Source organism: Tyto alba, unplaced genomic scaffold, assembly GCF_018691265.1.
Source record: "Tyto alba isolate M040663 unplaced genomic scaffold, T.alba_DEE_v4.0 Super-Scaffold_32, whole genome shotgun sequence".
NCBI classification, from domain to species: Eukaryota; Metazoa; Chordata; class Aves; order Strigiformes; family Tytonidae; genus Tyto; species Tyto alba.
Window position 1 is genome coordinate 3,224,618 of NW_024881307.1, and position 21,546 is coordinate 3,246,163.

The 21,546-nt window shown below is 53.5% G+C and overlaps 1 protein-coding gene across 1 annotated transcript; it reads right to left on the reverse strand.

Moving 5' to 3' along the window:
• Window positions 1-4,199: 4,199 nt before the first annotated feature.
• ADAMTS8 (ADAM metallopeptidase with thrombospondin type 1 motif 8) lies at window positions 4,200-21,131 on the reverse strand. The gene is made up of 9 exons (XM_042800678.1): window positions 20,541-21,131; window positions 12,753-12,992; window positions 12,352-12,484; window positions 11,679-11,846; window positions 11,134-11,432; window positions 10,409-10,592; window positions 9,901-10,073; window positions 9,615-9,790; window positions 4,200-7,805 (listed from the first exon to the last, which is right to left on the reverse strand). Exons 1-9 carry the CDS (start codon window positions 21,129-21,131, stop codon window positions 7,073-7,075), a joined length of 2,697 nt encoding a protein of 898 aa, XP_042656612.1. The 3' UTR covers window positions 4,200-7,072.
• Window positions 21,132-21,546: the final 415 nt, after the last annotated feature.

Genomic DNA, 21,546 nt, shown 5'->3' on the forward strand with positions numbered 1-21,546 from the left:
CCCTGGGACCATTTTAAACGATTCTTTGGAAAACTGGGGAGAGAACCAGAACCTGGAGCAATCTCCAGGGTTGGACTCTCTCCTGCTTAATTCCTTTCCTCTTATATCTGCTTTATATTTGAGGGGAGCTGCATTGCAACCCTGATGCACGGCTGCTTCCCCTTGCAATCTACTCCTGTGCAAAGCGGGAGCAAAATAGCGCCAATTGCAGCAGGTTGCACGTGCTTCTGCTTTGGTAAGACATAATTTGCAAGGAAGAATCTGCTCCTGGCTATCCATGGTAACTCCTGAATCACAGAGGATTAATAAAAATAAAAAAAATAAAAATATCAGGCTGCCATCTCTCCTCTTCAAAATGCTGCTCTGAAAAGCGTGGAGCCGGGGGTGTTTGATGGTAAAAGTGTTGTAGATCAAGTGATTTTAGTCAACAAACAGCCATATTCTGCTTGAGACTTGCCCTGAGCAGGTCATGGGCTTTGTACGGGAGGGAAATAGGGTCCAAACTACCCAAATTCATATCTGGAAAACAGTAAAATTCAGCATGGTCTATGTCCTCGCCATGCTTCAGCAAAATAACAAAATCCTCCAAATAAAGCATTTAAATATAAACCTGCTACGTGCGGCCTGGAAATAAGCCATGAAACTGCACAACAAAACACCACGCTGACTTTCTTTTTAAGGAATTAATCAATTCCACATAAACAGTCCTGAGAATAAAGCACAGCCCTGGTGTCAGGCGGGCGATAGGGCTGCGGGTACCCGGCTGGGGTGCCCAGGCTTCCCCCCGGGGCAGAGCTGAGCACGGGATGCTCGGAGGTTGGATTTGCCTCTGAATCCACAGGAAAGTAAGCTGCCTGGCAGACGGCCGCGTTTGCAAGGCAGGGAGCTGAAAAAAACAAAAAAACAAAAAAAAAAACCAAAAAAAAAAAACAAACAACCAAACAAAAAAAAAGCAGATTCTTTATTTAATTTCTTCCTCTTTCTCTCTTTTCCTTACAACCTCCTGCACCCAGTTCCCAGCTTCTATCTCTGTGTGGCTTGTTGGGTCTCCAACTAACAGCGGCGTTGAGGTGGGGGAAGCCAGTAGATTTGGGATACAGAGCGCTCTGCACATCATCACCGTGGAGGAGCACATCGGCCTCCCCAGCCTGACTCCGACAGGAATTTCTTCTCACTCTGGCAGAAGAGTCTATTTTATTAATAACAATTTATTAGCCCTCAATACCTGAAGAGGTCCTCCAGTGATTCCCAGAGCCACGGCATTTGCTGGAGTAAATCAGGGAGGGAGCCATATTGATTTACACCTGCTCGGGTTTCCTAAGCTACTGGGTCATCCTTTATTACTGTTTGCTTTTTCTGCGGAGTTGCAGTTTCTCAGCGAGAGGTGTTGCAATGAATTGCCAAAATACCCACTCCCGGTGTAAGAGGATTTACTCTTACGCACATTTTACAACACTGTGGGCTTGATTCTTGGACATAGATGGAGTAACACTGGTATAAACCCTGAGTAATTCAGTGGTAAATCTGGTTTGCACATCTACTGCTCATTTACAGAGACACATAGGGACCTCAGGAGTTCCTCGGCTGAACTGCCTGGAATTTGATGAGTATAAAACACTGGTGGGAAAATGAGGACAAAGCTTTCAAAGGGTGACCCGTAGCCTCCCAGCTATCTCTCCCGTCCATCCCTGGTGTCTGCCCCCTCGCTTTAATCCTTGAATCTCTCTCTTGCTTACCCTCGTATTCAAGCAACGAAAACATGCAATTCTTGGCTGGAGCCTGGTTTACTCTTTTTTTGCAGCCTGTGGGATCCATTTCCCTTCGCTTCAGCAGCTCCCGGAGCAGCTCCCGTGCTGCTAGGAGCCTGCTTTCCCACTCCAGGCAGCGTGCATCCATAGCACTGAAAGCAAATGATACCTTCCCTGCACAGCCTTCCTCTCTCCTCCCTGATCTCAGCACCTCCAGAGGAAAAAACCTCTTTGCTCCCACCCTCGAGGATTCCCTGCCTACTCCTTAATTCACCACCGGTGTGCAGGAGCGGTCTTGTCTCCATCCTCCTGCCCGTTGCGGTCTCCAGGGCTCAGTTAATTTGCTTTTGTTCAATCCTGCTGACTTGTCTCTTTGGCAACCCTTGATTTTCCTCCTGGCATCAGGAGGATTTGGGGTTTATGTCCTCTCTCCAGACCTGAGAACGCTTTGCCAGGTCCTCAGCAAGCGCAGTCCTGGGGTTAAAGCATCCTGGTTGGCAGGAGAGGAGGTTGTAGCGGGCAGTTTAGGAAAGGACCCTGTTATCTAAGATGCTCTGAATTGCAAAAGCCCCTCTGAAATGCCGTTGCCCAGAAGCTCTGGGAACCAGACCGCCTGCTTGGGCAGCTGAGGATGGGTTTAACAGGTATCTGTGTGGAGAAAGAGAGATCTAGAAGAGCAGAAGGGTCGTAAGACCGGGATGGACGAGCTGAGCAGAGAGTAACAGCAGAAAAGGGACATAATGGCCCTAGGACATGTCAGGAAGGATGTTTCCATCAGGAATAAGGAGGGATTCATGGCTGGAGCACCAGGTGCTGGTGTGACCTTGCTGGGTCACTTCTGTCCAGGGATAATAAATTCAGCCCAGAGCTGAGGAGAGTATTTTATGAGCTGAGCCTACAGAGCCTGGCTTGCAAAGTTTATCAAGATAAGGCTGAAAGAGGGTACAACTCCTGCTTACAAACACATGGGAGGGGAGGTATAAGCCAAAGGGAGAGGAAAGCTGTTAAACTGAAGAACAGTATTAGTACAGCAACAAGGGGGAGCAACTGTCCAGCAATAACTGGGGCTGGAGATCAGGAGAGCCCAGCCCTTGGAGGGAAGATGTTTTGGAACAAAGGAGAAAAACCTCCATCTCAGCACGTACCTCGTGCTGCTCATGCATGGGGGAGCTGCCTGTGGCATCCTACAGCCTCTGAAAGTGCCTTAGAAGAGGAAATATGCTGATAAAATATAATTACCCCTGACTGGGGAGCAGCACTACTTGCAGCATGGTGTGCGGGGGTCCAGCCATGGGTTGCCCCTAATAATTCCCCCCTGATGGGACTACACAGAAATGCATCTCTCTGCCCGCCAGTCCCTGTTGTCTTTGGAGTATCATCATGGATACGGTGACAGAGAAGCTCCCAGAAGGTTTATTTTGTTATTCCACTATTCTTTTTTTGAAGTTAAATTATGATGGTTACGCTGCTATGATTAATTAAGGGCTTTTTTCCTACCCAGCAATATCCCAAAGCCTTTGGCATTGTTTGAAATTCCAACTATTCAACTCAAACCCAGCAATGGCAACAAAACAACAAAAAAGAAAGGTGGGGGAAAAGCCAAGGCAGCCTGCCGCCTTAATGAACCGAAATCCAGTACCCGGCTGCACGGGTGCCAAGGGAAGTCATCTAAAATGAATGTCACACCTGGTTATAAATAGGGTGGCATGTGTTGCTGTGCCCATTAACGTCGTGACACGTCCCACAGCAGTGGGTTAACCCTTTCCCTTGCCCTTCCGTGGAGTTAAATATAGGCAGCCTCTGCCTGGCCACGGCAGCATCATTTTCTAGCTCCATCAGTGGATGGAAATCACTGATATACAGAAAATAAATCACAGCCACTATTCAAGGTCAGGCTGTGTTTTCACCTAGCAGCAGAGCCCATCTGACCCAAGCAAAGATATCCAAATTACTTTGTAATGAGCCCATGCTTATTCCAGTAAGATAACTCCAAAATCTGAGTTGCCATATACCAAATTCCAGCGATCCTATGCTTCACAGGACAACACCACACCTAGTGAGACAGCATCAAGTTCCTACTATCTATGGTTATTATATAGTTAAGTGAAGGAGGCAGCATCCCCTCTATTTTAGCTCTGTTAAGGCTGTACATCCTCCGAGTAAGTAGCAGAATTATCTATATATATGTATATATAGAGAGAGGAGTTAGCTGCTCATAAGCAGTCTGCAAAACAGAGATGATTCAAAACTTTTGGGGAATAATCTTTTCTCCCTGGCTTTTGTCTACTCTGCCATGTAATGTTTTGGTTTCGCATCTTAAAACTGAATTAACCATTTATTTATAGCTGAATATGCTATAGAAAAGGCAGATTTAAAGTATTGCTCTTGGGATGGAGATGAAGAAAACCCCACATCCTGAGAAAAGCGCAAATAGAGGCAAAAACAGAAAGGTAAGAGGCAGGAAATCCTTTATTGAAGGGGTAAAGGCAGAGTCACAGACTGTTTTCAAAGTTAAAAACAAATACAAACAAAAGTCTTAAAACCAGAAAATTATATTTTCCCCCCTTAAAATGAAAATCCAAAACTTAATCTGGGTTGGATTTGTTATGCTTACACAGCTCAGCTGGCACCCTGATTTGAGGGCACCAGGGAGGAGGGAGACACCAGCCATATACTGAAGTGGTTAAACGATGAGCAGAGTCATCCCCTCTCCAACCCCGCTGCAGGTTTTGGGGTGGGGATGTGAGAGCAGCATGTTAAAACACAGACAGTCTTTTTTTTTAATCTCTTTTTTTCCTCTTTTTTTTTTTTTTTTTCCTCTCCTTTCCAGACAGCTACTGTACAAAACCAAACAGAATTTATAATAAATACCTAACACAAGAGGCTCAGTACATTGCTACAATCCTTCACTGAAGGGAAACATGTATATACATATATATATCCTAATATATAACCTCTTTGACTTAAATCAGCGTAAAGGCTACGTTTTTCTACGGGAAGGCTAGGGCAGGAATCCTCAACCTCAATCCCACACCTCAACCGAGCGTCACCGCCTGCGGTCCCCCCGCTCCCAGCGGGGTCCCCATCCTCCTCTTTGCCGGAAAAGCAGCAGGATTTGCCCGCAGCAGGGAGTTTTTGCATCTAGGGAGTTTCTGCCTCTAGGAAGCTCCAGCTAAGCGACCGCGCAGTGAATATAAAGAACTGGAAGAGACCCTTGGCGTGCACGACTCCTGTGTGATAAATACAGACGTTTTCCTTGGCACCGTCTCAGACTGAAATTTCTGACCCATCCTAAATGCTGGTTATGATGCTGGAGAGGAAACAAACGCTGGCCTTTGAGTTAAAACCCTCGCAGACTCAAAGGGGAAAAAGAAAATAACCCTGCAAGGCTACATGACTTTAGCATCCAGCTATTTGGTAGAGCGAGAGAGGGCTTAAATTCCTGGAGATTAATTAGCAGACGCAGAACATTGCCCGAAGGTAGGTCTGAACAAACAGCTCTGCATCCAAACTCTGCAGCTGGCCTTTATTTTTTTTTTTTTCTTTCCTGAAAAAAAAGGAGCCAAGCCCTCCATACCCTCAGTCCTTGGCTGCAGCCCCTTGGTTTTAATAGGAATCGCCTACGGGAGATAAAAGCTGAATATCTCGGGTTTTCAAATGAATGGTAGGGTTTCTGGCGTGGCTTTGTGGGAGTAGCTCACCCCACAGTCCCATCCCAAACCTGTCTGGCCAGTGAGAAAAGGGTCTCACATGAGCTTAGCTCAGGCAAAAGAGACAAGAAAAAGGATTCACTCCCCAATTGCAAAAGGGGAAGCTCAGACATCACAAATTTAAGTTCTCCTCCTCCAGCCCTTCTCCCCTTCTATGAGAAAAAAGGCTGTTCCAACAGGATATTCAATGTTTTGATGCCAAAGGGGGAACCAAGGCAGAGTACGGGCATCAGCAGGTGAGCAGCGAGGGGCATTGAGAGAGGAGCCCGGAGATACCGAATCACTCATCCAGTGATGGCAAAACCTTTCCACATTCCATCCCCGCTCTCCCCAGGCACCGGCTGCTGCCAGCACACGGACGGCGATCGCTTCGAAAGGGGGAAAGTTCAGGGACTGAGCAGCCAGCTGTGCTGAGGCCAAACAGCGGCCGGGCTGGGGAGAGGGGGCCTGGCTCTTCCTCCCTGGGAAAGAAGAGCTCCAGCCTTGCCAGGCTCGGTTTTAGACCAAGAATTGCTCAAGCAAGGCTGAAGCCCAGCACCGGATCTGAGCATCTTCACGTGTCCAGGGAAAGCAGAGGTGAAGGGCAGCTCTGATCACCACGGCGGGCTTGGGAGAGGCTCAGCATCTGCAGACCCTGGGCTCATCCCTGCTGCAAGCCAGGTTAGCAAATTATCTCCAAAATTCAAGCAGAGCTGAGAAAACGAGCATGCAGGGGACTGAAAGCCAAGGACGGGAGAGGAAAGGCTGGCACACCCAAGTGTCCGCTCCAGAGTGGGGACGGGGTATTGCAATAGGCATTTCACAGTCCAAGCACTGCAGAATTAGTAATTAACAACCCTCACGGCAGCCCTGCAAGCCAGATCAGGTGTAATTAAGCCTTGGTTTTATAGCTGGGGAGATAGAGGCAAGGGGTTGCTGCTCTAGGAATGACTCTGCAGATGTTGGGGGTGTTTGGAGGCAGAGGTTTGTCGCTTCGTAGATTATAAATCCAGCCGAAACCACTGCAACCATCTTGCCTGTCCTCCTGCCTAATGTTTGCCAGGATCCAGCCCTCGGCTTGTTCCCACTCCCAGCCAAACGAGCGAGTTATCTCCCAAGCTAAACCCACAGCTGATAAAACACTCCTCGTGCTCAAGGACACCCACGCCGCTGCAGGGAGGGGACGGCAACGCGATCCAAGCCTTTTGCAAAGGGATCCCGATTTTATCACCAAAGCCCCCCACCCTGGACCTCCTTGACCTGCAGCTGGGCCGGGGCGATGGCAAAACCAGGCTCCGCATTTTTTTCCAGCAACAAACCCCAACGAACCTTACAAACGGAGTCTGCAACCACCTTTGACGACAGCGCGTTGGAAACACCCTACAGATATGCTAGCTTTTCCCCTTAAATTCCAACTTGCCTGCGAGCAGCCAGCCAGGAAGAGAAGAAGAAAGAAAGAAAGAAAGAAAGGAAAAGAAGTGATTCCTCCCCGTTTTGCCGCCGTTATTCCCCCCTCTGAGGTAGACGTCGATGGGGTGGGGATGAACCGCTGGAGAGTGGTTATTCGTCCGGCGAGCGAGCCCGCGGCATCCTCGCCGTCGCGGCGCGTGGCCGCCGAGCCCGTCCCGGCGCGGCTCAGCACTGCCGCAGCACGCAGGCGGCGGTGGCCGGCGGCGGCCCCGGCGAGCTGCATTTCTCCGGGGCGGTGATTTCACCGGCGTAATCGATGCAAGAGGCGTTGCGCGTCCGCACGCCCTCGCCGCAAGTTTGGGAGCAGGGAGACCAGGGACCCAGGCGCCAGAGAGGGCAGGGGATGTCTCCGCAGGGCTTGATGTCCTCAGGCTTGAGGGCTCTGTCGCAGGTAGAGGAGGTTTGACCCTCCACGTCCCGGCAATCCACCGTCCGCCTCTGCCAGCCAGAGCCACATGTCTTGGAGCACTCAGACCAGTCGCCCAGGACCCACTGGGAGGTCAGCATCGGTCGGATGACGTTGGCCGACTTCTTCTCTTTGCCTTTCTGCTTGCTGAAAGGGACGTCCTTGGGGATGAAGAAGGTGTACTTGACTTTTGGTGGGAAGATCTCGCTGGCGATGGTCAGCAGCTGGACGGTCAGAGGCTCCGGGAGCTGTCGGAAGCTCTGCAGCCTCTCCAAGGTCGTCATGGAGCCGCTGTATTTCAGGATGGTCCCCTTAATGAGGATGTCCTGCTCCATGGCCGAGATGGCAAAGTCTCCATTCAGCAGGTACTTGCCCTCGAGGGTCCTCAGGGCCAGGTAATTCCCGTCGTGACGGACCCCTCGGTGGCTGCGCTGTTTGATGTCGATGTTGGTTGCTCCGGCGGGGATGGTGACGATGTCGTTGTAGCCGTATCTGCACGGGGCAAAGGGACACGGTTATTTTCCTGAACTTAAGAGGAGACCCATGCAGAGGATAGCACTTGGCGAGTAGGATTGTGGCTCTGATGCTGCTCCTCTGTAACCCAGAGCGCTCAGGAGCTGGAAACATTGCAGTCGTGCCAGATGCGTGCGCTCAGCTGGGAGATCTTGCTGAATTACACGCAAAAATGAGCGACGCAATCAAACGAACAGCCCCACGGTTAACAGCCTCGATGGGAAATTCCCTTCCCTCCCTTTCTTTTGAAATGGGTGAAGTGTTTGGGATTAAAATCCTGGCTCTGCCCAGTGATGCTGAAAAACAGCATCAGCCCGAGCTAGGTGTAGAACAGCAGAACAGGAGGGAGTCAGGGCACTGCTGGCATTGTACACACAGAGGACATGTACACGGGCCAGATGTTGCTGCTAAAACCAGATCAGCAGTTAAACAGTTAACCCAACAAACATCTCATATTGTAGATGATTTGATATTAACTCAGAGGCCTTTCCTAGAAGACAGCAAGTACTCCAGCAGCGAAACCATCCCTTATCCATGGCTGGGCGTCTCTGCACCCTGGGCTCATTTTTGGCAGGGTTTCGCAGCCACCGCCACGCCACAGGAGAGCAGGAGGGCACAGAACACATTCCCACGCCGAGGAAGGGTTTCCCGGCAAAGCCAGCCAGATCCCATCCCCAGAGCACCACAGCTCCCAGAACAGCACTGGGAGGGCTCCGGTACTCCAGCCCTCGGCACCCGGTGCTACGGTAATCACTTGCCGCTATAACAAAATGCCACCCTGGCGTGACTCATGCCGTGGGGCCGGCAGGATCATTTTCCACGCATCCCCACGGTTGATGCTGTGGTCGGTAATTAGGTTGAGAGTATTTTGGAACAAAGCCTTCGGGTCAAACTCTGCTCTCAGTCACCCTGGCCTCCCTAACCCTGATCTTAATGGGATCTCTTCTTGGCTGTAGCTACCACGCTAATCTCTCTTTAGTCAACCACAAACAATTCATAGGAGAGTGGAAGCCCCACTTCAGCTGGCTCCCTGGAAGGAAACCATTTAGGAAATCTAATTTGACTGCGTGAGTCACCTCACCGCATGGAATTGGACGCGTTGGGCTTTTGTTATGATCTTTTCAACAAAAGCCTTAAATTCAGCTCTTTGGCAAAGCAATGGAGACCTTGGGTGAAGGGAGCGGCTGTTTGATGCCCGTGTCCCAGGACTGAAATTCACTCCCAAGCCCAAGGAAAAGTTATTGAATTATTTATATCCCACATCAGCCCTCAAAATATGTGTCCCGCTCGCCGCCTTGGGGCGAGATGCATATTGTAAACTCCTCGGGGCAGCAGATTTACTTGCAGCGGCGTACTGAGCCCGTCGCCGGTGTCAGCACCAGCTATTATTTTAGGAAACAAACTCTGCTTGGCTTGCATAATGCTGCCCCGGCATAAATTTAGCGTAAGCTCTGGAGTTTGGGAAGGAGACCAGGCTGTTGCAAGGCCACCCGGCTGAGGGTGTTTGCATGGCTGCAAGCCCAGGTTGATGGCACGGAGGGGAAGTCAAGCACTCCTCGAGTCAGGCTGCTGCAAACAAGGTCTGCAGCTAGGTGCAGTGCTTTCAGTATTGAAAGTAAACTGGCTTTACATGATCTAGGAAGAATCCTAATATTTCTTAGCCTAGCACTTTTGCAATTAAAAAAAAAAAAAAAAAGAAGAAAGGAGAATGATGAGATTGGAGGCTGGTTTTTCAGAGGCTGGTTTTTCTCCCCCCAGCCCGTCTCTGCAGACTCCTTCTCCCCTCACTTGGATCGGTTGAGCGAGCCAGATATTTTCCTGCAAGTCGAGCCGTTGCCGCCGCACACCCCGCACTTGTCCAGCTTCTTGGAGGACCCAACTACGTGATCACAGCCAGCCTTGATGCACTGCCCGTGAACGCAGATGGAGAGGGTCTCCGGTCCGCACAGCGTCCCATCGATCACCTAGGAGAGGTGGGATGTGGAGGAGAAATTAGGCCCTGGCTGTGTGCGTGCGTTTCATGTGAGATAGGGTAACGAGGGGTGATAGTAATTATCATCATTAGGTATCGTACTTTGGCCTCAAAGACTTTAAATTCACTTCTCCCTCTGGCTCGGCAGAACAGCTTGCATCGGTCTCGGGGCGACACTCCCGCATACTTGGGAACCCACTCCAGACGATTCCCTTCCAGATCCGTGAAGTTATAGCTGTTGTACTTCTCACACTGCTGCTCCCGAAAGCTTTTTCCTGGAAGAAAAGGCGAAACGTGGCCCAGAAGCTGCGGGAAGACCGGCAGGAATTGCTCTCCTCCTCGGCTGCCGCTGAGCTGCAAGCTGAGGATAGCGGGAGCACGCGGCGAGCGTGCAAGAAGAGGCGGGATGCCACGCACCTCTGTGCGATCACAACCCCCAGCAGAAGGTTATTTCCCCCCCCTCCCCTCAAAAATACGAATATTCAAGGGAGAGCAGAGCAATCCCTGGTGAGGGGTTCTGGAGAAAGGGGGGGGGGGGGGTGGGGAGGTGAGCGCGTGCGTTTGGGAATTGCATCCTTTCGCTGTGCTGGCTTTGCCGAGCTGGGCTTACCATCCGGCGGGCACTCCTCGGTGTGGCAGGACTGGTATTTGGCGCGTTGGCCCTCGCAGTACCTGCCGCCGTGCTGGGGCTTGGGGCTGTCGCAGTGGCGGAAGGAGAACTGCACCCCACCGCCGCAGGTCCGGGAGCAGGAGCCCCAGGGGCTCCACGGGCCCCAGCCGCCGTCCACCGCCGGCTGCAAGAGGCCACGAGAAGCTGCTAGATCCGTCCCCGAGCCCGCCCGTCCCCGGCTGCTCGCTCTCAGGGTGAGCAAAGGTCTGGGGCAACACCAAAATCTGCCCCCAGCTCCTCTCCCCGTGTCGCCAGCTAGGGCCCTGATCCAGCAAAGTGCTTAAGCACAGACTTCACATGGAGTTATTACCAACTTCCACCAGTCTGTTCATGTGCTTAAAGTTAAGCTCGGGTTTAAGCACTTTGCTGACTGACTCAGAAATCACCGCTAATTCCCCCGGCAGGGCAAAAAGTGACGATTTAATTGCGGAACTGTGGCGGCTTGCTCTGGTTCAGACCAGCCCATGCCTTGGCAAAAGGCACAGCAGTGTTTAGCTACAAGCTGGGCTTGCTGGTAATAAAGATTAATAAAAGGGGCTGTTGAAAGAGAGATATCCAGAAAGTAAATCAGGCAAATCCAAAGCTAGTCCGGGAGGTGGCAGGAACGGGGCCAGGTGTTTGGGAATCCCAAAGGGTCAAGCCCCAGTCCCAACCCCCTCCATTACCTGGGGCTTCAGGGCATCCTGGGGCACGCAGCGGCCGTCCCAGCACAGCCCGCTGGCTTTGCAGGGGGTGCCGTCAGCCCACGGCAAGCTGCCGTTCTTGGTGTGGCAAAGGGGCTCCCCGCCGCCCGTCCGGCACCAGAGCTGGGCGCAGATGTCCTCCTCCGTGGTGTTGGGGCAGTGCTGGAAGTCCTTCCCGAAGATCTGCTGGCATTGCTGGTCCAGGCTGTACAGGGCTCCTCGGCCGGGCAGCTCGGCAGGCAGGGAGAGGGGGTTGGCTGGGGCGTCGAGCAAGCAGTCGCCTGGGCAAGGTGCAAGAATTAGGCTGGAGACGCATCAGGGCTTGACACCATGGGTTGCACCAAGCAGGGGGCAAGGCACAAGAATTAGGCTGGAGGTGCATCACGGCTTTAACTCCCCAAATCTCTGCCTGCAGTGTGTTTTGACTCCCCCCTTCCTCCCACACACCCCGCCAGGCGTTGCGAAGAGCCTGAGCAATTAAGGAAAAAGGTTGTCTTGAGTGAAGAGGCTGCTGAACCGAGCCTTACCGTGCCCTCCATCCAGAAACTCGGTGAGGTACATGGCGCTGCAAGGAGACCAGGGTTGGGTCTTGTTCAAGTGGATGAAGAGCGGGGCCATCATATGGTGCTTGCCGAGGGGTCCGAAGAGCCGCTCACAGGTCTTGGAGTCATCGTGGGGCATGCTGAGCACGTGCCCTGAGGAGCAGAGAGCACCGGTGAGCCACAGCCGCCCAGCCCCAGATGATGCATGGGCAGCAAGGAGCACCCAGAAGTTACCGAGGACTTCCTACTGCTGCAAAAGCTATTTGCTTCGATCAGTTGGAAGTGATAAACAAAACGGTGCCTGCTTGCACCTTGCCTCAAAGGTACAGCCCGCTGTCCCCAGGGCAAAGCAGCCCGAATTAGTCAACGCATCTCTGGGAGTGACAAACCAAAGGGGAGGAGCGCTTGGCCCCGTGTCTTAGCTCATCACATCAAGCAAACGCACTGATGTACACCGGTTCAGGCACTTCTAAGCACTTTTGCCGGTACAGAGCATCTTCTGCCTGTGCCAGAAGCTCCCCAGTACTGCCCAAGGCTTGGCGGGTGGTACCCAGCGGGGAGATGCTGGTCCTGGGCTGTGCTACATCCCCCTCCCAGCAGCGGGGCTGGCCGTGCTGGGCTGAAAAAGCAGAAACTCCCTCGGGAAGGGCTGCGTTACCCAGTTCGTGAGCCAGGGTGTAGGCTGCCTGCAGGCCCTCGTCCTCAATCACCGAGCAGCTTTTGTTGCGGTCGCACATGGTGCCGATGTCCGCCACTCCCAGCGTGTCGCAGCTTTGGTGTCCGCAGAAGTCCTGTTTGCGAGGGGTGTCGAGGAGGGGGGGAGGCAGAAGGGGTCCCGGCGTTCAGCAGCCCCAACATCTCTGAGCAGAGCTGGGCAACCCGCTGGTGCTCTGCACCCCCCAAAACGCAACCCCCCCAACCCTCTCCCAATTGCTTTGCTGCAAGCTGCGTTCCCTGCATGGTGGGGGGGATTCCTCCTCTCCCTCCAGGGATGCCCCAACCCCTTTTTTCTGCCCCCCCCCCCCCGCCTCGGAGCACCCCCAAAGGGATCCTTCAGACCTGTCTTGTCAGCAGGATGGCAGTGTCATAGTGCTCTGGGTGCCGGTCGCTTGGGGGGTTGAACTTTTGCTGCCAGCTACAGAAGTTGCGCAGGGTGAGCCCGCCGTTGTCAGACACCTCCGGCCCCGCTGCCGCCTCGTCCACCACCAGCACCTTCACCACCACCAGGTTGATGGAGTTCTTCAGGCTGGGGTGCTTGTAGATGCGAGCCGCCATCGACATCAGGGTCAGGACGTGGTTCTGCCAGGAGAAAGAGGGGCAGGCAAAGCCTGGGTGAAATCTTTGCCATCAGGCTCTTTGGGTTTTTTTGTTGTTTTTTTTTTTTTTTGTTTGTTTGTTTGTTTGTTTGTTTGTTTTGTTTTGTTTTGGTTTTTTAGGAAAGAAGAAACCAACCTCATTTCTGAAGCCTACCACACCCAGACCAACTCAGGCAGCCACCTGGGTCGATGGACTAAGTGCTGCCTTTTCTGCATGTGAAGCCTTTACAACTGGTGCCGGCGGGAAGGACGGGCAGGACAAGCCCTTCATCCCCTTCTCTAGTCGCCGCATTTCACCTGCCATGAACCCTTTGCGCCCAGAGACCCCTCGGGTAAACCTCACGCGTCCGGGTGAGTGCTCTTGCATATTCCCAAAGCATTAACCCTGCCCTCGCTGCCCCCGGGCAGGAACCGCTTCATGCACGACATCTCCCTGGTGCAAACCCACCCTCGCATCGCTGCAAAACTCCTGCCTTTGCTGGTTGGCAGGATTTGAACCAAATTCCTGCCCGTGCTGGTTGGAAGGGTTTGAACCCAACATCCTCAGCAACAAACCGGGGCCGAAGGACTTTGATGGCCGAATCTTTGCCCAGCAGCATTCCCTGTCCGGGCAACTGGGACGACCAGAGATTACTTAATATGTCAAACGCGCCAGTGATGTTTAGGCTGATGTAAACATCTTATCGGAGCATCGAAATTCCTCTTCTGCTTGGCACCCGTTCATGGCCCCGGAGTCAGAAGAAAAAAATGCAGCTATTACACAATATAGTATTGGGAAAGAGAAAGTGGCTTCTCTCCTCCCCAGACGAATTACACCCCGTGGACTCGCTTCAGCGCCACTATCTAATTAAACTGGAAGGACTCTGACGGAAGCCTTGTCCAATGGCTGAGTTTCACCCCAAATGCGTATTTCCCGAGCGGAGCTGGCTCTGCGCACCGATTCATCGCGATGCTGTCGGGATAGTGGCACAAAATGCCGTTTTCTTAGCAAACGAGCGAGATACCCCTCTCCCCTTGCAGCGGTGGCATATTTGCTGCACCAAGAGCCACTCACCTAGGGCAGTTGTGGCTATCTTAAATTATTCTGCCACATTTTATCCCGTCACTGGCAGCTCCGCGTAAACAGATGTTTCGCTTCAGCAAGACATATCCCAAGTCCTCCCCGGCTCATTATCCAAGGGCAGGCCCCGGCAAGGATGATGGGAGCACTGAATAGACTAGTTTATTTAGACTGGCCAGATCTCTGTGACATGACTCACATCCCAGCCCAAAGCATGCAACAAATGTCACGGAGAAGTCACCGCCGAGGCAAGAAAACCAGGCGAGATCTCCACGAGTCGTTGCTCCAGGGGGAAGTGTTTACCCCATGGGGAAAGTCCATTGGGAACCTTCCTAAAAATACCACAAAGCCTTCCTAAAATGATGCGCGAGAAGACCTAGAAGGATGCTCTACGCTGGAGCTGCGCATCATGGGATCATCCATCATTTCCAAGGGAGCAAATCCTGCCCCGTCTTTTTCCAACCCTTTACAGGTTTCTCTCCATTCTGGTAGTTGTTACCTGGGAGCTCTCTGTCCCTACCGCAAATCCCCCCGGGACACCGACCCTCGCATCCTCGAGGTTACATCCAGCCAAGAAACTCTTTCAGCAGCAGGAATGGAGGGACTTGGAAAACATCCATCCGCCTTCCCTTTGCCTGGAAAGCGAAGACGGAAAGCGAACCGAACAAACAGCTCTTTAGTGCAGATTAAAAGGTCAAATTCACTTGTTCCACCATCTGGTGTCTATTTATACCCATCCCTGGACCGTGCGGGAGTTGGTTGGGTTTCAGATGGACCCTGGCTGCTCTGGGGAGAGCAGCGATCCACCTGCACCGCCTTGGCTTGGCCAAGGGTTTGGAGCTGGGGCCAAAAGCAAATTACGGGATCCCCAGGGCTCAGGAGAGGCTGACTGAGCTCTTTTGACCAACAGCCGGCTGCGGACGAGTTGAATCCCGCTCGTCCCGTCCTCCCCGTGCCTTTGCGAACAGGCTCTGGCTTGACGAGCCACCCAGGAGGGAACATCTCCTTCTCCGGGGTCTCCTTCCCAGCGTTGAGGCTGAGGACGTGGGTATCTGGATCAACCATGGGGCAGCCATAGGGCCGGTTTGGGGGGAGCCCAGAGGCACACACAAACTGGTTTCTGCTGCAAGGCGCTTCCCCGCCGTTTCCAACCAGCATCCCGGGCGATCTTGGCAGGGATTTCTGTCCAACTGGTAAATACAGCTGGAAAAAATCAGCCCCTTACCTGCTCGGGGTGGGGAGAGGACACCAGCCTAAGCCCAAAAGGATTGCGGGAGCATCTCTCCTCTGCCCCACGTGCTGTTTTATGGCCAGGCACGAGCATCACAGCCGAGCCACCCTGCTGCAGAGGCAGCACAGGGGTTTCCACTGCCCAGCGATGCCCCCCAAAACCTCCTCCTCCTTTCTTCCCCCCCAGCTGCCATCCTTGGTTCCCTATGGTCTCAAGAAGATCAAATTCCACCCGTTTCCCCCCACAAAATGAAGGGGGGATGCCTTTTGTCCGACACACCTGCATCACAGCAGCTTCTAGGAGAGCCAGGCGCTCACCAGCAAGCAGCATGTGCCAAGGGTTAGCCAGGGAAAAAAATAAACACAAATCAGAGCAAGGGGAACTGAAGTGTTTGTTTTTAACCTGATAACATTGAAGGATTTCACTTTCTGACACAAGCTCTTGCAAAATCTCTACTTACGTTCTCCTTCGCGGGAACCTCAAACTGTTTTGGTTTCTTTTTAAATTATTATTATTATTTGGGGGCGGAGGTTGGGGGGGGGGGAGGAACTGCTCTTGCACAGACACTAACTATTATTGTGGTATGTGCGTAATGATCTAATATTGTCGGACCCACCCAGTGCAGGAGGATGGCAGGGAGCACCCGTGCAACACCCCGGCACAACTCGCCTCCCTCTGACACGTTCCTCAGCTCACAGAGATTAATGCTCAACCTGACCTGGGGCTCTAGGCTTGTTTGTTGGTTCAGAGGGTTGTTGGGTTTGGATCTTGTTGATTTTTTGGGTTTTTTTCCTCTCCTTTCTCCCTAGAAGTCAGCATTTCTGTGTGGGGGGGGGGGGGGGAGGAAAACAACCACGAAACACAGAGATTTCTGGAGCGCAAACAGATGGAAGGAAGAAAACACGGGGTCAGATGCAAGGGCTGCCCAACTTTTAAAAAACAACTTGGTAAAAACATATCCCAGCCTGTCTCTCTCCCCTGAAGCGATGTCTGCGTGCTGGCCTCCCGGCTCGGGTACCCGCAGCGGCCAGCGGCCGCCCTGCCAGCCTCCTCCTGCGGTTTAAAGCCCGGGCCAAGAATTTCCTTGCAAAAATGTGGGTGGCAGCCAAGGGAAATGGGGGGCAAGCCGGAGGCGAGGCGGGGACACCTTGCCAGCCTGCCGGTGTGCCTGGCTGCCCTCCTGCCTTCCCAGCTCTGCGCCTCATCCCTTTTCTGTTTGCTGTATCATTTCCCCCCCCGCCCCCCTTCTCTTTCTCTCTTTGCTGGATATTTTGACCCGCAAAAGAAGCGGTTAGCCCTTTGCAGGGCTGGGGAAACTGAGGCACGGGCAGGGCTGCCACCACCTCTTTGCAGGCACGGCGGAACACGAAGCAAAAACCCCACCTCGAGAGCCTCCTGGGCTGTTTGGGTGGGAGCCGGCTCCCCTCGCGCTGCGCCTTTCATACCGAAAGCCCTTGATAATCGGCGGTCACCGCGCCAGCGGCGGGGCTGAGACGCAGCAGCTGTTTGACATTACGGGGCGAAGCGAGGGAGCGAGCGCCTGGGCCGGGGGGAGATTTAGGGAGGCTGCTCGGTCCTCCGACCCCCGGGCACCAAAGCGGGCGCAGGCTCGGGGGATGAGCCCCAGAGGAAAAACACCAGCGATGCTGGCGGATGGCAGCACCAGCGCAGATCCCCCTTTGCTTTGCAAAGATCCCCTTTAATCCCACGCCGGTTGCCTTTGGGATGGGCCGGCTCCTTTTGTCAAGGGATTAAGCAAACTCACCGGCTCAAGCTGCAAAATATCCTAAAGCGAGCCTAGGAGCCGGACATGAGGGGACCTGAGGCTCCGGGGTGGCTTTGGTTTTGCCACCAAGGTCACTTTGTCAGTCAATCCAGGTGTGGGAGAGCTGGCAGTGGGACCCCAGCGATGCCCCGTGCCGCACACTCCAGCACCCGTCTGGTCTTAGAGGGAAGGGATTGCAACAGCACCCTAAAACCTCATAAATCTGCTTGGAAAAAGCACAGAAGTCAGGCGAAGAATCCCAATTTAATCAGACTAATCTGATTTTGCCCTAGTCCTCGGTCATTACTAGCTCCTGGCATCAGGGACCGCAGATTTCTTGCTCACAAGAGCAAGGGGGAAAAAAAAGGGGATCGTAGCCATCATGTTTGCAGCAGAAAGCTTGGAAACGCGTCTCATCTGCACCCGAGAGACTGGAGAAATCCCACCGCAGGAATCTGATTCTGCTGCCAACTGGCTGGAGAGGCTGCGGCCGGTTTTTTTGTAACCGCCTGTTGCTTTAGGTGTCTCGGCAAGCGTCCCCCGAGCCTTGCTGAGCATCTCTGCAAGTGCAGCCTCCGCTGCAGGTGCTCAGCCCAAATGCCCTTTCAGAGGGATTAGTCCCTGCGCTGTCTCCTGCCTCAGTTTCCCATACTCAAACCCCCCCGCTTAATTCCATTGGTGATGCTCACCCTCTTGTCTGTTGGGTTTGTTTTGTTTTGTTCCCTCTTTTTTCAAGTATTTTTGGGTCCTCTTCAGAAAAAACACAAAGGACAACTTGTGTGTCCAGCCTGGGGCCTCACACCCATCCCTATATATAAGCAGGCTCTTGCTAATCCCTTCAGGTCTCATCCTGCCAAGTCCTCCACAACCTGCTGGCTACTCACAGGTGTTATTGCTCAGCACTGTCCCACCGCTAATGCCCCCCAAAATGCCCCAATTCCTGCAAGCATCACGCCAGAAGAATGATTAAACCCCCCATATTTCAGGTCTGGTTCTGCTCTCAGTTAATCATTTCCTCCTGCTTTACATGAGTATTGATGGAGGTAGAACGAAGCTCTTGTTATCTAAATTAGGTTAACAGCTGAGCTATAAGTCTTGGATTGATTAGAAATAAATCATTAATAGCATTTTCCTAACAGCAGCATGACATTGATTACAACTTGCAACGCTTGAACGCATCTTAGGGTGACTATCTTCCACTCGAGTTGTTACAGCTTATGCAAGAAAATAACTGGGAATACAAACAATGCTTGTGACCTTTAATAAATATTTGGAAATTAAAGTGTGGTTACAGGAAGACAAGTCACTATATCAATATGGTTTCTTCTGACTCAACATTTCTGCTCCCTAGGCATCCCCTAGCCAGCTCTCTAAGATCTCACCAGCATGAGCAAGCCATCACTTTTTTTGGCCCACAAAATGCAGGTATTTAGGGAGAAGTGAGATAGCTATTTGGTCTCCTGAGTTGGCAGCAACTGTGCTTCTCCCTGCATTTTTGTTGCTGAGAACAAAAGGCAAACACAGCAGGTGGCTTTTTTTTTTTTTTTTTTTTTTTTTTTTTTGGTAACTGCTACAGGGGAGCTGGTTGAAGTTTTCTCCCAAATACTTAAATACGCCTTTGCTCTGTTCATCCGAAATGAGATCTTTAAAGGCTTCCTTCCCATCTAGAAATACCCTGAGAGATGATGCAAAGATATAACTCTTGGGGACAAAGAACTGGTGGTAAAACGGGAGCCAAGCAGACTGGAAACTCCCTGATAACTGAGGAGGGAGCTGTCAAGCATCTCCGGGGCAGCATCATTTTCCCCCAGCTCAAACTGGGCATTATCAGGATTCCCCCCACCTCAAAATATATCTATCACCTTATCTGTAGCAGGGGGTGCCCAGCTGGCTGCAGAAGATGCAACAAACTTTTTCCTGTCCTCTTGGGGAATCAGAGATCAGCTTCACACTATGGGGAGAGTCGTTTCCACCACCACTTATATTCCTGTTGCTTAAAAATTCAGGTTACTGCATTGCAAACTCTATTTTTGACTCCTGTGAGCTCTGGGAGGGGGGGTTTGTCTCTAAGTGCAGCATCCATCACTCCTTGACCCCCTGCTACCTGTTCCTGCCAACCTGGCTGGGTGGCACGTGAGCAAAACCTAGCAAGGGGCAAAACCTGAGTGATGCTGAGCAGCTGAAATCAGCTGGAGCTCCAAGCTTTAGCATTTCTCAAGGTCTGGCCTTGCCTGAGCAGGGCTGGAATTAAAACACTGCTTTATTAGGAGCGGAGAAGCTGGGTGAAGCCCCCAGGGGAAGGATAAAGCGGGCAGAAATGGCAAAGCCAGGCTGCCGAAGCGCAGCCCCTGCTTTCAGCTGCCCGACTGCTCCCCCCTGAGCTCCAGCTTCAAGGACTCCTCGAGCAGCCCCCCCCCCCCCCGTACCCCACCAACCCAGCGCAGAGGACGAGCCACTTCGGTGCACAGTTATCCCTCGCGAAGACCCCCAGGGCGTTTCAGATCCTGCAAGCCTGAATTTAGTCCCCAGGACCCGAACAACCCGTTGCTGCAGGGAGCACGGCGGTGGGGAGCTGGCTTTGCAAGAAGCATGAAAAATAACCCGGGGCCGATAAAAGCGGCAGGGCAACAGCGCCGGAGAGGGATTGGGGGGGGGGGGGGGGCAAAAGGCCGGGACTCCCCGCTCCTGGGGGTCCCCACAAAGCCCAGCCTTGGGCAGGGTCTCCGCAGCTGCAGCGCGTTGAAGGAGGGGGGAGCATTTTTGGCAGCGGGGTGCTGGGGGAAAGGGGTGTTCGCGCATCTGCTCGGCTGCTAACAGGTGGCTCAGGAGCGGGACGGCGCATTACTCAGCCCCTGGTTTATTTACTATTTGGCCCAAGCACTTCTCCGGAAGGGAGTTAAGCCCATCGCTTTGCAGCAAAGCCCTTTCCCTGCAGCAAAAAAAAAAAAAAGGCATTAACCCCCTCTGTCCCTCACCTATGGGGACACCAGGCCGATGGGACACGGCGGTGCCCAGCCTGCACGGACAAAGGCTCCCGGGGATGGACGCTGGGTCTGGGAAAGGGGCTCCAAAATCTGAGTGAACCCCAGAAATCAACCCTGCAGCCTCTGCTCCGGGGATTTACCGCCCCTACGCACCAAGGAAGGGTGGGGACAGAGCCAAGGTCCCCCGCTCTGTACTCGCTCACCCAAGGTGGTCCCGGGGCTCCTTGTTCCTGTGGGGGCCGGGTAGGAAAGGGGGGAGGCAGAATCAGGGGGCTGGGGGTGCGGAGGGAAGGATGGGGGGGTGGTGGGGATGGGAGGGATTGGGACGGGAGGAATGGAGGGGATGGGAGGGATGGGGTGCAGCGGGGATGGGAGGGATGGGGTGCAGCGGGGATGGGAGGGATGGGGTGCAGCGGGGATGGGAGGGATGGGGAGAGGAGTGATGAAGGGGTCGGGGGGGGGGGTGGTCAGAGGACACCTCCAGCCCTTACCTCCACATCTTCCCCGTAGAAGCGCACCATGGAGGCATCAGCCACCAGCAGCGTCTCCACGTACCGCGCCTGGGAGACGAAGCGCTTGGCTCGGCGGGGCGGCCCCCCGGGCCCGGCGGGGGGGAGATGGGGGGAGCCCGAGGGGGCTGCCCGGCGCTGGAGCCGGTGCGGGCTCCTCCAAGGATGCCCGGGCCGAGGGTTCCCGAGCGGTTGCAGCTCGTAAGCCGCCCCGTCGAGGAGGAAAGCGGCGCGGAGACCGCCCCCCCCGCAGCGGCTGAGCACGGCGGGGGCATCGGGGCTCCCCTCGACGGTCCCCGCGTAGAAGCAACCCCGGCGCGGGGGGGTCCGGCCCGGTGGGCGCCGACCCCCCAAGCGCTGGAGGAGGAGGCGAGGGGCCAGGAAAGCGGTTTCGGGGCGGAGGCGGAGGACGAACGCGCGGCCGAAAGCGGCCAGCCGCAGGGCCAGCTGCCCCGGCGGTGCGGGCAGGCGGGCGGGCAGCAGCGGCTGCGCTTCCCGCGGGGGCGGCGGCAGCGCCCACGCGTGACACAGCAGCAGCAGGTGGAGCGGAGCCCGGCCCCCCAACCGCCCCATCGCCCCGCTGCCGCCCCGCCGGGCTCTCGGCGGCTCCCCCGCAGCCTCCGCGCCGGCTGCGGAGCCCGCTGTATTTATACTTTCTCCCCCCGGCTTTGACATAAGAGGTTTATTTTTGATCTCTCGCTGTTCCCCACTCCCCTCCCCTGCCAGCCAGAGCCTGGGGGAGGAGGAGAAGTGAAAGAGAAAAAAAAAAAAAAAAAAAAAAAAGAAGCGGAGGAAAAAAAAAAAAAAAAAAAAAAAAAGAGAAAACCACTGGGGGGGGAAGCAGAGAAAAAAAAAAAAAAGAAAACCACTGAAAGAAAAAAAAAAAAGCAGAGAATAAAAAAAATACTGGAAAAAAAAAAAAGCAGGGAAAAAAAAAAAGAAAACCACTGAAAAAAATAATAAAAAAAAAACAACAAACCAAAAACCA